This window comes from Euwallacea fornicatus, chromosome 14 (assembly GCF_040115645.1).
Source record: "Euwallacea fornicatus isolate EFF26 chromosome 14, ASM4011564v1, whole genome shotgun sequence".
Lineage (NCBI taxonomy): Eukaryota > Metazoa > Arthropoda > Insecta > Coleoptera > Curculionidae > Euwallacea > Euwallacea fornicatus.
The window spans coordinates 3,317,552-3,334,403 of NC_089554.1; the positions used below are offsets into that span (position 1 = coordinate 3,317,552).

At 39.0% G+C, this 16,852-nt stretch overlaps 1 protein-coding gene and 1 long non-coding RNA gene across 3 annotated transcripts in view; one reads left to right on the forward strand and one right to left on the reverse strand.

Annotated features, from left to right (window-relative positions):
* The window catches only part of LOC136343246 (uncharacterized), a 76,351-nt gene extending 61,472 nt beyond the window's left edge, over positions 1-14,879 (reverse strand). Inside the window, exon 1 of the long non-coding RNA XR_010732759.1 lies at positions 14,738-14,879. This is a non-coding gene — a long non-coding RNA (uncharacterized lncRNA). The remainder of the gene's footprint in view (positions 1-14,737) is intronic.
* The window catches only part of dtn (transmembrane protein 132C dtn), a 135,879-nt gene that overhangs the window by 65,918 nt on the left and 53,109 nt on the right, over positions 1-16,852 (forward strand). For both annotated transcript variants that reach the window (XM_066289837.1, XM_066289838.1), the window contains exons 2-5: positions 11,892-12,194; positions 12,249-12,425; positions 12,476-12,654; positions 12,713-12,963. In XM_066289837.1, coding sequence (XP_066145934.1) covers positions 11,892-12,194; positions 12,249-12,425; positions 12,476-12,654; positions 12,713-12,963 — 910 coding nt within the window. The remainder of the gene's footprint in view (positions 1-11,891; positions 12,195-12,248; positions 12,426-12,475; positions 12,655-12,712; positions 12,964-16,852) is intronic.

The following is a 16,852-nucleotide window of genomic DNA, read 5'->3' on the forward strand; positions in this document are numbered from 1 at the left end:
TAACACGTGTGTTGGATCATTTTGATCCATTAATTGGAGTTTTTATAATTAATAATATATTTTTGCGTCACGATTCATTAATGTGCACAGGCATACTCCTCATGGGGTGGTTAGTGTACTCCTTCAGAGGTTGATTCTGTGCAGTTCACAGCACCGAGCAAAAGAAGAGCAACTTTTGTCATTTGCTTGAAATTTATCCAGGACATTCGGTATGGAACAACCCAGTGCAGATAATTTCTACTAACAAAGGGTAGAGCGTAGACAACCAACGTTCAGTTTCTTATCGATTCGTTTTTATTATTGTTTAAAAGTATTTGTTTATAGTGCAAGCAAAAATATGGCAACTTTTAGCATTTCAATGTAAAACCAGCCTATTTATTTTAATTTCCAATTCTGTCTCTGTCGTCGAAACGTCTTTTAGCGAAAACTATGCCGAAAGGAAAAAACTTTCTCTAGACATCAAGCAATTAATAATAACAAAATATCGAAATGAAATTTACCAAGTGGCCACCGCAAAACAACTAAACTCAAATAAAAGCGTTGTTTCAGGAACTATAAAGAGATTTCAATTAAGAAGGACACTGGATGACCCAATTGAAACAGGAAGGCCGAAGGAAACCACCGTTGGTGAAAATAGTCGCAGACAAATATCTGAAGACCAACCGTTTCAAAGAGCCGTCGATATAAAACGCGAATTAAAGACGGTACAAAACATATCTCTGCACACCATTTGACGTCATTCTGAAAGATTTTTAACTTAAAGCACGAAGGCTTTCCAAAAAACCGTTCATATCTAAGAAAAACCAGACGAGCCTGAAGTGATTTCGCCAATGAATACCTTCTGTGGAACGACATGAACTGGAATACTGGGCTTTTCTCAAACGAAAATAAGCTTAATTTGCATTCATCCGATGGTATTCAAATGGGTGAGACGTGGTCGCAGATATCAGCCCAAATACTCTCTGAGCACGATCAAACATGGCGGTGGAAATGTTATTACATAGGGATGTCATTCCGAAGCAGGGGTCAGCCCTATTGTGTGAATAAATGGCCTTACGGATCGATATAAATATTTAAGTATTCCAAGTGACCGTTTCCTACCTTATGCTGAAAATAATATGTCCCTTCTTTGGAAATTCCAACACGACAGCGACCCAAAGCACACCGTTAAAATCGTTAAAAAATTTTAATGGATCAGAAAGTGAATGTGCTCAAATGGCCCGCCCTGTGTCCAGATCTCAATCAAATTTATGCGAATGGACGGAAAGAAAAATTTGCCCTAACAGAACTGAAAAATTTCGCAAACCAGATGAATTATCTGACACCAACCAAAAGGCCTGGAATTCGATTCCAAAATGGCATAATGAAAACTTAATTTCGCCTATGAGAAGGAGATGTCTTGAGGTCATCAGAAACGGTGGAGGTCCGAAAAAATATATTAATATTGTGCCTGATTGTTATGTGTGAATTTAAAAATTGCTTAATTTTTGCCCGCAGTAAAACTTTATGGTCCTTTTTTACAAAAAAAAAAAAATACAAATCGTTAGGAAACTAAATTTTATCTGTTGTCGCTTTACCTTTACCTAGCAGATATTACCTGCATTGGACTGTCCCATGTGTTATATCTTGGATGAATCGACCGTAGGTGTCAAAAATTGCTTTACTTTTGCTCGGAACTGTATATATCACGTCGAAACGCTACGAGAGTTTCAGAAAGATAATGTTCCATGCGTGCTCAATTGGAAACAATTCTGGATCTTTTGGAGCACAAGGCGACACTTCGATCTAAGGTTGTTGGAAGCACTCCAACGCTACTTTAGCCGCCTGTGGTTGGGAGCAATCCTGTTGAAAAACAGGAGTTCGGAGTGGTCTTAACTATGGAACCAAATGAGAATCCATTATTTCTTGGATGTACCGCTGTGCGGTTATAGTGCCTCTTATAAAGATTAAGGGTAACCTAAAGTTATAGGCAACGGCACCCCACATCATAATACCAACAATACAATGAACATGCCTCTCGACAAAAAATTATGGATCTTGTTGTACCCCGCTATCTCCTAGCCCTTGTTCGACCGTCATGCATGTTCAAACAGGATTTGGATTCGGCACTCAAAACTACTCCTCATTCGTACACAAAAATGCTCTTACACAAACAGGCCGCCTTGAGAGCAACTGGTACCAAAATGTATTCGTTATCAGTGAATTTCAGAAAGGGCGCTACACATAGGCGTAGTACGGGGGGTGGATTACTGTATGAATATTCGGTTTTGTGACTGAGGTGGACAGCTGACCTGGATCAACCAATGGTTCTCTATGTTTAGGATTTCACTTTTCCTCTTCCGTACACGTTTTGTGCGGAAATTTTTTCTTCTACACCGAAGTTCATGCAGATGTCAGCTCTTCGATTTTTGCTGGCTTCGGTTAGATCGTGAGGAAACCAATTTTTTTCCTTTTGGAACTGAAATGCCTTGTTGAGTCACTCCTAACTGTTCTGCAAGCTTTTTTTCAGTTCGGCATGGATTTTCGTCCAGTTAAGTTTGAAGTTCCTTGTTTTAAAACTTTGTTCCACCCTCGGACGTGGATTGTCTTCAAAACAAAAATTTTCCTCGCGAAACTTCTTAAACCACCCTATCTCCCCAATCCGGATTAATCACTTCTGTAGTTTAAGCAGCATTTTTGTTTAGTTTGAAACTTGATAACATTGATATTCTTAAATTTCGCCTGCACATTCTGTGCACTGAATGACTGCCCGTGGGCAACTGACACTTTCATCATACAGGGTGGCCCAAAAGTAACGGGGCAAAGAGCAACGACAGATTCCTGTCACCGAAATAAAGAGTGTGACAATAAGAAGATACGATTTGAGTTGGATGTCATTTTGACTGTAATCTTTTGATGAGTGAATTCGCGTGCCAGGTCAAAAGAGGATTGATGGGAGTTGGTAAACGTGGAGCGACATGTGGTGAAGCATCGTTAAACCTCACTATCAAAATAATGAAAGCTCGGTTGCTACAATTCATAAGGTACATCCAATTTTTGGTAGGAATGGTGTTCCTACTTCATCAGCGGTAAAAATAATCATCGGTAAGTTTGAAAGTATTGGTTCAGTCTTTGATGCGAGAGAGACAAAACGACCTCGTGGCGGTGGTTCAGAACAAAATATCACGGAAATTCGCCAGAATGTGGACGAAAATCCCACATTATCGATTCGTCGACGTGCACAAGAATTGAACGTTTCAACAGCCACTCTTCATCGTACTCTCTCGGAAAATTCACATCACTATCCTTGCAAAATTCAACTGACTCAACAACGTGCGCCCCTACAGACCAACTACACCGAGAAAAGCTCTCCTACTGGATCATTCAACAGCAAAAAACTGAATGCCCATTGTGTGCGCAAAATAATGCTTAGCGACGAAGCTCGTTTCCATCTCGATGGGTTTGATGGCTGGAATCTGTCGTTTCTCTTTGTCCCGCTGCTTTCGGGACGCCCTGTATAAAGAGCAATCACTAAACCACACATGCCCACAACTGCGGACCAATTGGACGCGCCCACGTGCGTTTTCTAATACGACTGGCGTCAGTGCGCAGCTCCTTTTTGTTCACCCACGGTTATCTTGCCGACATCAGTGGGGCCCCCTGTATATCACCTTCTCGTTTGCGAATTAAAATTTGAACGAGCGAAACGAGCTGTTTTAATGGAGAGGGTCGTAACGGTGCTTAAATGACGACTGATCCTTGAAGATCAAACAAAAGTCAAATTATGAAAAGTCCTAAATTAAATGAGAATACTTAATCGCAGAGAAACAAGAGTCAGTTTGTCAGAAGCACAGATATAGAATTCGCTGAGCTGAAAACTGCCCCAGTCGAGTATTATCAAGCATTTTATTGCTTTTCCGCTCACTTAACGTCAAAGGCATGTAAAGGTAAATAGCTTGAAACACGGCTACAGTTTTGGAAAAAAATCTCAGCTCTCTTCCCACACAATAAAGGCAAACATTTGAGACATTTCCGGCCAGTAAATATGCGGTTAAATTAAATTAGTCCTGAGAGAAATGCAAATAAATTTCACCTCATGTGTTTTTGAATGGAAATCGTTCTTGGGAGCTGCCTATGCACCAGTTATTATTCTTCTTAAGCACTTTGCGACGAAAATAAACATACCTAGGTAACAACCCGTCATAGCGAAACTGGGGTCTATTAGTATTGCAAAGTGGGCTTTTCAGTTTGTTTGCCACCATAGAATGGCCATGGCTGTTCTATCACGGCAACCGCGTCTGGTTCGAGTCAAGTGTTTTGATTCTGCAAATGCACTTCCTTCGTTAAAACGAACCGCACTTTGGCGAATATTAATGGAAGATTCTAATTCACTTTCCGGGCAGTTACAATATCACCCGGTCCTCCGTGGAGGGTGATTAAACGCCTTGGTAGCGTTCGCCGATGGCGACAAAACGAGGACGGAGCTTTTAAAGCTTGGCTGCTTTGTAAATTTCGTTGGCGCACCCTGTTCGTTTGATCTACGAGCCGAGGACACCAAATTCAGTTCTCGCCTTAAGAAGGATACTTAGCGGTCCACGAAACGAATTTGAAATAATCGAAGATCTGGTATTTTTTGCATAATTCGTCCGGAATTTGCACCATCAAGTTCGATTCACAACAGCGTTCATTTCCTATAAACAGACGCCATGCCCCCTGCTGAAGTTTATTGACTTAGTCGCTTCCTGATAGCAGACAGCTTTTGGAACAAAGTTTTATTGTGGAGCTCTAATGGCACTAACAGGCCTTCGTTCGTTTATGAGTCGTCGAAAATTGCCTGTGTACACACATTTTCCAAAGATGATCTCTAAATAGCACTAGCAACGAATGTACTCGAATAATTGTCATTTCTTCTTTTCAACACATAAAAAATATTTACAGGTTGTTAAGGTGCTTATTGGCGAGACTTTCATTCAGCACTCGTTCAACACTAACAATCAGGTGTTTCATTGTGACGTAGTTACAATGAGGACCACAGTATCAGGTTCTCACGTGAATTTTGCCGCGATGAAATTTCTCCCGATGTCCACAATTCGGAAATTCTGCAAAGTGTCTTATCAAGTGTACTTGAATATGGATCGATTCGTGATAAAAATGGTATCCACCCATTGAGCCGCAATCGAGCAGAAATGCCATCGAACACCACCTTTTACCCTCGAATCGCCAAATTAAAGAAGAAACTAAATAACAGAACGAATTGAACTAAGGATGATTACAAAGATAAGGGACCCGGGCAACTCGCCACACAATCCATTCAATCAATTGCTATAGGAACGCGCACGCATGCCAAGAATAACTGAAAGACTACCACAAATTCAGGCAAAATGGGAAGAGAATCGTCGCAACTGGACCATTCTGAGCCTCTTTTACCTTACGAGGCACCCCCCCCCCCCCCCAATCTCTTCCCTTCAACCACTCTATTGGAGCATTTCCAAATGTAAACCTCTTTTCTTGCATTCTACGAATGATTATCCATGATTAGACGTGAGTTTTTTTTTGTCACAAGGGCCGAAAGACCAAATGGCCGATAAGCAGTTCCCCCTAGAAATAAGGATGGAGGTATAAGATATACAGGATGCCCGGGTTTCCTCATAATAGGATTTTAACCACGTATTCTACGCATAAGAATAATAGTTTGTTGCTTGAAATATATTCAAGAATGCTTCGTTAAGGAAATACAGGGCGTTGAAGCTTTATATTGTTTTCAATTCATCTTTAAATTTTTTTTTTTTAATTTTCAAAGATTAAGCTTTTGGGACATTTAGCTCAAATTTTGAGCATCAATGACTCTTTAAGGGTCTACATTAGATAGTATTATGCGACCGTAAAAATCTACAGGGTAATATTTTCTGGGATTATGGCCCATTTTATCTTCCGAAAATTTTTTGTGATGCACCGGATGGTATTTAATTTTATAAATTTAAATTGCCTGTTTAATTTATAACCTTTTACGTGTTTTGATCACCTTAGTATTCGCCACCATTTTCCAGCTATTTGCATATGAGCATGTTTCTTTTTTCGTCGAGTAGGTTTGGTTAGTTTCTGATACGCTACTATGGCGCAAACCGGAGTAAGAATTTATTTATTGCCGATCTATGAATAAAGCGAATTTTTCTCAGAAGGGGCATAAAAAAATAACAGTAGACACGAGGACAATAGTAACGTTCAATACAGAATTAATTGAAAAGGTATAACTTATTCGATAACAACATAATTTAAATCAATATCAAAGAATTATTATTACAGGAATCGTTCGAAACAATCATCACGACGTTTTATACATAAATCAGAATGTCGCCATAAGAGCCACCGCACATCTCTCAAATTCTGAGCAGTTATTCTGAGAGCAAAATATCTTATTCGCCTTATAAGTTCTTTTCCAGAGTTTACAGTAATAGATTTTACATTTTCCTTCACAAACCCCCAAACATAAAAATCGAGAAGTATTAGATCGGGCGATCAAGGAGGCCAACCAATTGGTCCTCCTTGACCTACCTTTCTCTGTGGATAGTCTGCATTTAACCAGTTCCTCACCACCAGGGAATGATATGAAGGGCAAACGTTTAATTATCTATCAACCTATGCTCGAACTTTGAATTATATATCCCAAAACTTTGGCGGCTATAAAAGATAAAGTGAAAACAATATACAATTTCAACACGAAGCATTTCTCGCATGTCGTACGCAACTAATATTATATTAATGCGCAGAACACGTGGTTAAAATGCTGCTACCAAGAACTCGGACACCCTGTATCGTATGTCCCCTGATGGGGTTGCCAAGAGAACAAAGTTTCTTATTTTTCGTTTTACAACAAAAATTTATTTTTCATGAAAGCTTTTCCTTGTTCTAAAACTGTTGAATCAGTTCTTACCGTTTCAATTTTCCTTTTAATTACAGAAAAATATCGGAAAATAGGTCCAGAAGTTAATTATTATGTTTATGGCAACCGTAAAGAACATTTAAACTGCACGACAATGTGGTGGAGAGATTCGTCGCAATTCGTCGAATTATTGAGGAATTTTACTAAAAATTCCTATATATTTACATCTCAAAATGTTCTTCACAAAAACTGATCAATAAATTTGTAATTTTTGGCTTCGTATTACATGTAAATAAAACTAAGATACCTCGAGGTGAAAAGTGCCCTGCGGCTCTAATTGTAATGAATTCGATTCGAAAAAATTTTGAACTTTTTCCCGTCGAAGATCGCTTCAATTAGGGATAAGTAACGCACATATTCAAAAAATTTTTTGAAATTTCGTCGCTTCAAACCAATTTTGAATTCCATTTTAGATTTATGACAAAAACGTGTGATCTGTTTGCGGATGGGCGCTGAAATCACGGAGTACCAATGTGTTCATCGAGAAGTTGTATTCTCTGATAGTCACGTTCTTCATCGATGGTACTGTGCCACTTCAGCACATAAGGTGTGGCACCCATCACAATTCCTATTTTCAAATCTCTCCTAATAGGTGATATTCGGCTAAAGTGAACGTACAAGGTGCAACTTTTTACCATGGTATAACTGAACCATAGTTTTCGAAAATCTAGCAAATCAGCACACGGATTAAAATATAATACGATATTTTATACATGAAAGGTTGGACAATTTACCGAGTAATTATCGTGCGAGGTGTCACTTTCAACAAGATGGCTGACTCGCCATGGTGTGCGAATACTTGTGGAATGGTTAAATCAGCAATTTCTAAAGAATTGGATCGGTCGAAATGGTCCTCTTTTATGGCCCTCGAGGAGCCCTGATTTGACTATGAGAGATTTTTACCTTTGGGGCCGTTTGAAACAAATAGTTTATTTGATTGTTTTCTCCGAATGCAACACATTGAATGAGGGGGACGGAGATGTTGTGGCGTCGTTACCGCTCGAAGAGGGAAATAATGAACTGTGTTGAAGACGTGACCTATACGTTCAAGAAGATGCTGAATGGATCGAGGGATATTTTTCCTTATGGTTTCCTCTTTTTTGCTCAATTATTGTAATAAAAACCTAATAAATGAAAGTCTCAATTGTACCAGCCATGAAAATCAGAATTAATTTTTGGGACTTGTCTTTCGATATTTCTCTGTAACGAAAAGTAAAATTCAAGCGGTGACAACTGATTCAAGCGTTTCAAAACAAGCAAAATTTTCCAACGACAATACATTTTTCTCGAAAAATTAAAAATAAGAAACCTTGGCAACTCCATCCAGGGGCATACTGCATACAGGGTGGTCCTCCGGAGAGTCCCTCGATCGATTGCGGGAAAACTATAATTTGGAAAAATCTTCCGATTTTTTTTTAAAGAAAACTTACTTCGTACTATAATACTTTGATAGATTTCATACCAAAAGCGGCGTAGACCATGGAAAATGGTCGGTGATAGTTTCCATGGAAACGTATACCAACTTTTGGCACTTTATTAATTAAATTGTTAATTATGGCAAGACTAAATTTATCATACGAAGATGATGGTTCAAAACGGTGGATTTTAGATATAGGTATTAAAACACAAAGTGACAGTTATTTTTCGACGTTAACACGATGGCGTTAACAAAACGGGGGTTCCCAGTTAAAAAACACAAGTTTTTAATGATTCGTGATTGTCAACTTTACGAATTATTTATGACCACCCTGTATGTTATAACACGAGTTTTCCTGCATACACGGCTAAAGTCGTGCTTTATTAACAATTCCTGAAAAAATTGCAACGATATAACTTTCCCTCTTCATAATATCACGAAATTAATCAATGACTGCAACTGTCAAATTTCATCTTTAAGTATAAATATCTCCAGAACGGTTAAGAATAAGCGTAAAACGTTTCATTTAAGAGGTGTTCAGAATTCATCGTAGAGTCCAAAAAAGGCAATAAAATATAGGGCGTTCCGTTTAAAATAAGCGAAGTGCCGCTAACTTACAAATATTCTTAACGCGTGCCCCCCAACGACTTAAGTATCCCCCCCCCTCCCATTTTGAGATTTTTCCAAATTATGGTTTTCCCGCAATCGATCGAGGGACTTCCCGGAGGACCACCCTGTATAGTGCGCCCAGAAATATCGTTGAAATATTTTGGGGGGTGATTCTAGACGTTAAAATAATTTTAAAAAATCTTATCAACTTATCCCAAATAAGGGGTTAGAACCCTTTAAAGGGGGAACTCTGAAGGTCGTTTTTTGCAAGATTATAAGAGATTAAAATAATAAAAAATATGTCATAAAGTTACTCCAGAAATTTTTTTTTAAAGAAACTAGAACGACTTCAGGGAAACTTTAAAGATGGTTTTTGCGCAATATCTTTGAGTCGGTTTGGCTAAAGTCATTAAATTTGGTATAGTGTAATAAGTTGGAATTGGTAACCTTTTTGCGTTACTAATTTTAGATTTCAGTCAGGGACGTTACATACAGGAGGTCTCCTACGTAAATGTTGCTCTAAATTTTTTGTTTGTGACATTTCTTCATTTTTTAAATTAACTTACTGAATCGTAAATATTTGTAAGTAAAAAAAGTCTTCTTATTTCATCTCGTTGGGATAGACCGCTCTCCAGACAAATAGGTTTTTATGAAGCGATGCACGATTACATGGATATGAGAATTTTTGAAGAAAAGAATTCGAAGATGCATTGAAATCAACGGACGCCACTTTCAACATTCATTCTGAATAAGTGACAAATCCTTAATAACATTAATCTTGTTATTGTTAGCCAATAGAAAAGTATTTGCGCTACAAGGATACTTGCTATGTTTTTTTTTAAAATGCATTTCGGTGTCCATGAAATCGATGCATCGGTTTATAAAAAATGCATTTTTTTTTAAACGGTCTGAAAATATTTACGATTCAGTAATTTGATTTGGAAAATTATTAAAAATCTCACAACCAAAAAATTGCGGCAACACTTACTTCGGTAATCCCCTGGTGTGACGCCCCTGACTAAATTCGGCAATTAATAACACAAAAAAGTTCCCCAATTCCGACTTATTATAATACACCAAATTTTATAATTCTAACGTTGCGGTTTCCAAAATATTGCGAAAAACCACCTTAAGAGTTTCCGCTTCGAGCGGTTCTAACCTTTTTAAAAAGCAATTTTTGGGGTATGTTTATGACTCATCTTTTTGTCATTTAAATCTCTAGAATCTTGCAAAAAAAACACTTTTAGAGATTCCCCTGTAAAGGGTTCTAGCCCTTTGTTTGGGATAAGTCTATAAGAATTTTTTCATTATTTTAATGTCTAAATTCGCCTCCAAAAATATTTGAACGTTATTTGCGAGCACTCTGTAAACGAGTTTATTCCTCGTTTTTGTTCTAACGCACACAACCAATTATTTGGCCGATAAACTTCTCTGAACGTAGCTCGCGCATGGAAAATCCTAAATAATTTTATATGCCGCCATGCAATCTAAATCAGAAAAAGCAGTCGTGCTGCAATTAATTAAAGATAATTTTTATTGCACTTGCTTTAATGCCTCAGTGCGTCATTTTCAATGAACCAAGGTGCCACAAGAAACGCCCGGAATTTGAGAAATTTTTGTTTCTCTTTCAACTTTTATCCCGCCACCTCTCTGACCGCTTTTGAGAAAAGAAGAGAATATGCAAAATGCCAGAATAGTTGGAAAATGATCGTATTTAATTTGATCCGCAAATGCGTTTCCTGGCTTGGACAAATCGTCGTTTTGTGGAATCGACAGAGTGTCGATTCGATCTTTTCAATTTATCTGATTCCAGCCCGTTGAATCTCCCTGTTCTTCAGATTTTCGGTCGTTTGCTTAATTAACTCGGTGTTAGTCAGCTACCGATTTGTCAGCTTCATGGCTTTGGGCACGAACTCGCCGAAATTACATTTATTATGTGGTAGTAACGAGTTTGCGTCAGCGAGAGAGATTTGGCCCTCAGTAAATTATGGAGCTCTTTCTTATACTTAGAGCGGCGGCATCGCCTTTCCCGTCTCATTTAACTCCAACGCGATAATTCAAGCTTTTTATCTAGTGGTTCAGTTAAGGAAAAGTCTCTAATCCTGTATAGAAAAACGTTTTTCTAATTAACGCCTCTGAACGTCACTAATCTCAATATAGTGGTCAGGTTTGTGAAAAACGTATTATGCGATAAAAAGGTTGTTCCGTCCAAGAGAAAAACGAACGCATTTTTGACTGTTGCGGGCATAATACAGAATTTCGAAAAAAATTTATCAGCGCAAGTCCACCTCCAACGTTTGCCCTGGGCGTGTGACGTATACTTTTCCGCGCGTTTCCGCGAGACTTTTGTTTTGGCGCCCTGATGATGCGGAAATAAACTTACGAAACGTCGCCAGCGATCTGTAACCGACATTTTTTTTCTGAATCGATTCCCATTGAAATGAACCCACATAATTTATTAGATTGTTTTTTTTAAAGTCATATACCGAATATCTGCTTCTTGCAGCAGGAACTTAATTTTCCGGCCCAAAACTAACGATAAAAGCATTATATTGAGATGAAAATAGGCCAAATAGTGGAAAATTATGGACTATGACAAAGATCTCTTTTGATAACTCGATAACTTACTGCCAAAACGGCGAAAGTTATTCAGTCTATATGCCATGCAACAAATCACTATTTAAAGAAACAAAACCACTATTATATGCACAGTTACGTTAGAGGAAATGCAGCAATAACTCAGCTCTAGATTCAAACCGAAAACAAGTGGAAAACTTTCCTGTAGCTTTAAGGAGTTTTATTCCTTTTAAGAATACACTTCAGTTAGGGACTGTGGCGTATGCATATTCGAAGAATAACAGAATAATTTAACTTTAAGCAAGACGGAATATAAAAATGCAAAGTTGTTGCAGAAATAAAAATTCAAATGCATAATGTATTTTGCAGGCACCTCGATATCGATCAACGTCCACTTCGAAAACAAAGATGGAGGGTTCTTCCTCAAACAGCAACCGAGGCAGCAGTACCCGGGATCGCCCAGCAACCCACTGGCGATACCCGATGTCTTAGTTCCACTCCCTGGAAGTCCTGGTACCACCTCAACAGGTACTCCCCTTTCGATCGACAGATTCACGGTGCTGCAAAGCAGTCAACCCATCTCCATTAGAGCTACATATGGACCTTTCAGTACCAAGCAGACGGTGCCTGCGCGGTACATTGTACCAGATCCGATGCCCCTAAATACGAGCGGTAAGTTAGGTGTCTCGACATTATTTTGAATATCTTCTGACTTGTGGCTGATAGGCCCAGCAATAGAGTTGCAAGACCAAGCCACTCACCACTTGGACATGTCAGCTCACATAGTGAGAAACGAGGTTCCCAGAGACTCTCCAGTCCTAAGGGTGCTGTTCCACACTGGCACTGACCCAGGAGGCCGCCGGCAAATTCTCTTGGCCAGACACCATCAAAGGGTCTGCATCGGTAATATTGGTGCTAGTCACTTGTCTTCGTTTAAATTAGGGCGTTTACAGTACTCCATGCCAGCATGGGCCAGAGGCCCCCCCTCCACGCGGCCTGCAGTCCTGACGGTGAAGACGGCGTTTGTTTGGCTCAAGTAACCATTCCAGATTCCTGGTGGCCAGCAATGCCTTCTCCGGAGAAGGATGGAAGGCCCGGCAAGCTGGTAAAGACCCCCCCGAGGCTAGTGCAGGTGAAGAATGGTCTGTCGAGGCTCGCCAAGAAATATTCAACAAATGTTTATTTTTCAGGTCGCCTACTCGGTCCTGGAGCCCTGGCCCGACGAGGGAGAAGGTTGCCACCCCAAAATGCAAGTTCAGCCTTCGGTAGTATTGGGAACTGTGCCTTTGACTGCCGCCAAGGGGGCTTACAAAGAAGTCAAACTTACGGACGCCATTGCAATGTTAGTGCCACATCCTCCGCTCTTTCCAATGTCCAGGATGCATATTTCCGTCTTCATTGACCGGCTGAAGGCGAAAGCTCTGACTGCTGTCGTGATAAGGTAGGTGGGAAAACTTGAAAAGGGAGGTTGCTTCTAAGGGGCAGGTATGGGGGACTGCGCTGAATGGTGGTCAATAAAGTTTGTAACCAAAGGGGAATTTTCCCCTGTCCATTTATTCTAAATAAATGGTGATTAGCATAATCACAAATGTTAAATAAATAATTATGTCCCACTTTGCTGATGAAAGGCAAACGCTCATTGTTGACAAACTGATATGGGCGAGAGTCCGAGTAAATATTAATTATTGTCTAAATTCGTAATTACTGTTGTGGCTGGGAAATGACCAATTCCCACTATAAGGGTTGCCTATTTAAATGAGCAGTGCAGAAAATAAACCAAAATTTCCCTCTTAAGGATGAACTCTTTCGCAAGTGATTGAGCAGATAAGAGAGACGTCTTTCAGGCATTTTTCTCCGGTTTGTTGAAATTTATTCTATGCATTTCCCGGTGATTTTTCAAAAATACGTCGAAAAGTCGGTTTTTCAAAAACTCCGCTTACATTGGACATTTTATACATTAAATATAAATCATAACCGAATCGAGGAAAGCGATTACGAGAAAGACAGGAAAAATGTCAAAATCGAACTGGTCTCGGGCAAAGAGGAGACCTTTATTACTCCCAAATCTAAAATGATTTTCATTTTAACGTTTTGCATAAATTAAATATTAATTCGGAAGCCGCCTCTGTAGCAAACTGTACGTACTGTTTCAACCCTCCAAATTGCTTCAAACGGCTTTAGATTACAAATAGAGCCATAAATTGCGCCTTCTCTTCCACTAAGGTCTAAAGAAACCAATACAATTAATGACAGAGTTTATGGTAAATTGAGGAAAAACCTTGGCATTTAAAGGCAGTAATTTATAGTTAAAGCCTATTGTGTGCAAAGAAGACAAGCATTTTTTGTATTAGAGTAATAGTAAATATATAATTGATCGATGATGAATAATCTGCGAATAGAATGCTATTAAATCACGATTCATTTGCATGGAAGTTGTAAAACTAAGAGCCTTGTTAATGCACTTTTTCGTGTATAAACTACAACTCATCGATTCATTGCGATATTGATAATGCGGAGAAGAACCACCCATTGTGTAATGAGTCAGTTAGGCAACGATCTATTCGAATATTCGAACACAGAAAAAAAATGTGTGACGGTATGGATTCAACTATTTGAAGTGAGGAATTGTTATTCAATGGATTCGACATATTCTTTTATTTTGTTTACGAATAACATCTTATCCACAGATAAAGGCTATAGATGCAGTGAGTTAAAATTAACCGAGAATGACATTCATTCTTCAATAAGGACATGGAAAAACACAAATTTAAACGATCCTTACTTATGCGTAAGGCAGTGTTCCCAAACAGAATAAAACAGAAAGTGGATGTATGGTCAGAAGCCGACGAGATTAAGAACCTGACTATTCCTTCATATTCATTTTATTCGCGTGAATAAAGGCGATTTATCATGTTTTCCTAAGATTTGCGCCATCTTAAGTCGTTAAACTCCGATGTTGCCATTTGTAACTTCGCACGTAAAATGAAACTCAAAATGAGTTGAAAAGTCAAATCTGGCAATATCTATTCTGACTCATTAAATGAGCAGGCGCTTTGCCGGGATTTTTCTGGACACCCGGGAACACTACCGTATTATCAGGTACTGTTCAACTGAAGTTAAACTAAACGAAAAAAAAACAATCAAACTCGTAAAATATGATCAAGAAGGAAATCTCATGAACAACACCAATGTCCGCCCATTGAATGGTCACCTACCTGATGATTTGTCATGCTTTTTCCAAACAAAGGGAGAAAAAGAGCACTTCACGACACCGAATTTCAGTCACTATATGTCACAAAACCACCGATTATCCCGATTATTAGTTTATTCCGTATAATGAATTTCGGTTGTAGCCGCGCGAACATTCGATTGACTAAGGAACGATATCGGTATGAAAACATACAAAAAACTACTGTCTTTTGCACACGTACTGCTCAACGGACAAAAAAACGATACGCCTCACGAAGTGATGTATGCATATAGGGTGTCCCAGAATAAAGTGCATATACACAGTATTCAAAAAATAAACGGATATAATTTACTCTTTGTTTTGGATGAAAAGTCGAGAAATCGAGCATTTTCTAGTACCTCGGTTAATCCCAATCAAAGAAACTTATAAAGGTATTGAAATTTTGAGGAGCAACGAGAGGTTACTAGCACACCTCCTAAATGAAATTGGGAATAGAAACATCCTACAACAACTGGCAAACTGTTGGCAACACTCCTTGTGGTGTGTGTTTTCGTATCAGAAGTAGTCTTTGAGTGAGGGAACTTGTTTCTTCTAACAGGCTATTTTGATCCAGTACTGTGGGGAAAATTCTCTCTCGGTATTTACGACAGCAAAAACGCTGTTGCAGTACTGATGAGAAATTCTCCAGTCAGTATAACGAATTTTGCAAAGACCTTATGTGACGACGAAGTACTTAGGTACGACCCTAGTGATGTGCCTTTGATATCCTGAGCGCATAGTTAAGGGTCATGACGGCAAGCTTTTGCGATGAATATGTACTTCCGAAGCTTTAACCGCTTTCTTGGGGCTTGTGACGTTTAGGCTGTAACCGTTGGAGCACGGAAAAATTTCACCTTTTTAAAATTACTGAGAAGTTCAAATGGGAATCGTCTTTTTGCATGTTTCGTCGCTCTTGATGACCTTCAAAGAACCTAAACATTCTCTTGTGTTTAGTGGGACTCTTTCAGGGGTCCGACAAACACGAATGAACTATGAGCCTCTATTTTCATATTAACAGAACTTCGTACTATCGCTAAACTTAGCGGAACATCATTAATTTAGCCTCAAATGAGGAGAATGTGGCCGTTTAAATATCAGCATTTGTTAAGATAGAATATTGGGATAGATTATTTTGACATAATTCTCCTGGAGGTTCCCAGATTTCGCTGGATTCTCAGAGTCGAAAATCTGCTCTCCAGCCCTATTCGGGATTTATTAAATATTAGAACGAGGATTGGGAGCGCTCAATTGGCTCAAATTAGCTGACCTTATGTGTCCAATCGTAAGATACGCAGACCTTACGTACTGCATTTCTTACGATATTAGAGTTCGTCATACTTTCCCTGGAACATGTAACACCCGGCTTATTCTCAAGGTAAATACTAATTTGCTCGATGAAATGAAAAAATCAGTTTTGACGCGTGGTCTGCGGTTTGGAATATGCTTTTTCCTGGTACTGGATAATCTAAGAATAGTCTCAAACTTCAAGCAAAATAACTAATGTAAATTGTATAATAGATTTGGGTTGTGTAGCCAGACCGTCTCTTACTATTAACCCCAAGCCATTCTGGCGCCTTTAAACTAAATGTAGAACAGAATGAGTCCAGTGTAACCACTGGAAAAATCAATTCGGCGAGAAACTAGGACTCTTGCTAGTTTACGACATTCTTTATCCGGGAGAGAATCTATTAGATTGGCCATTGTATAGTGGGGACTGAAGAACATCAATGGGTTTAATCCCTCTGGGATTAAGAGAGACAGCACAATTTTAAAAGGTTGGACCCTGAAAATGGACATTTGCCGGACATTCGAAGAAACTCCAAGAGTAACCCAGAGGAGAACGAAAAAGACAATCTCTATTAGAGGTTTTGTTCTGTAGGCTTGGGATATTAATAGCGGATTCCTATTTTCCAAGAAGGACATCCCCAAAATCCCAAGCTTTTACCTGCCAGGAACTAATCGAACCCTATAATTATTCCACCTGCGCTCTAAAAAGTCTCATTTATAATTAAGAGAGCCTGTTTCTAGCTGAGCTGGATGGTTTCAATTTAGTCCTGCCGCTTGCTCTATATGACATTATTCCACCGTCTGCCATCTCCCA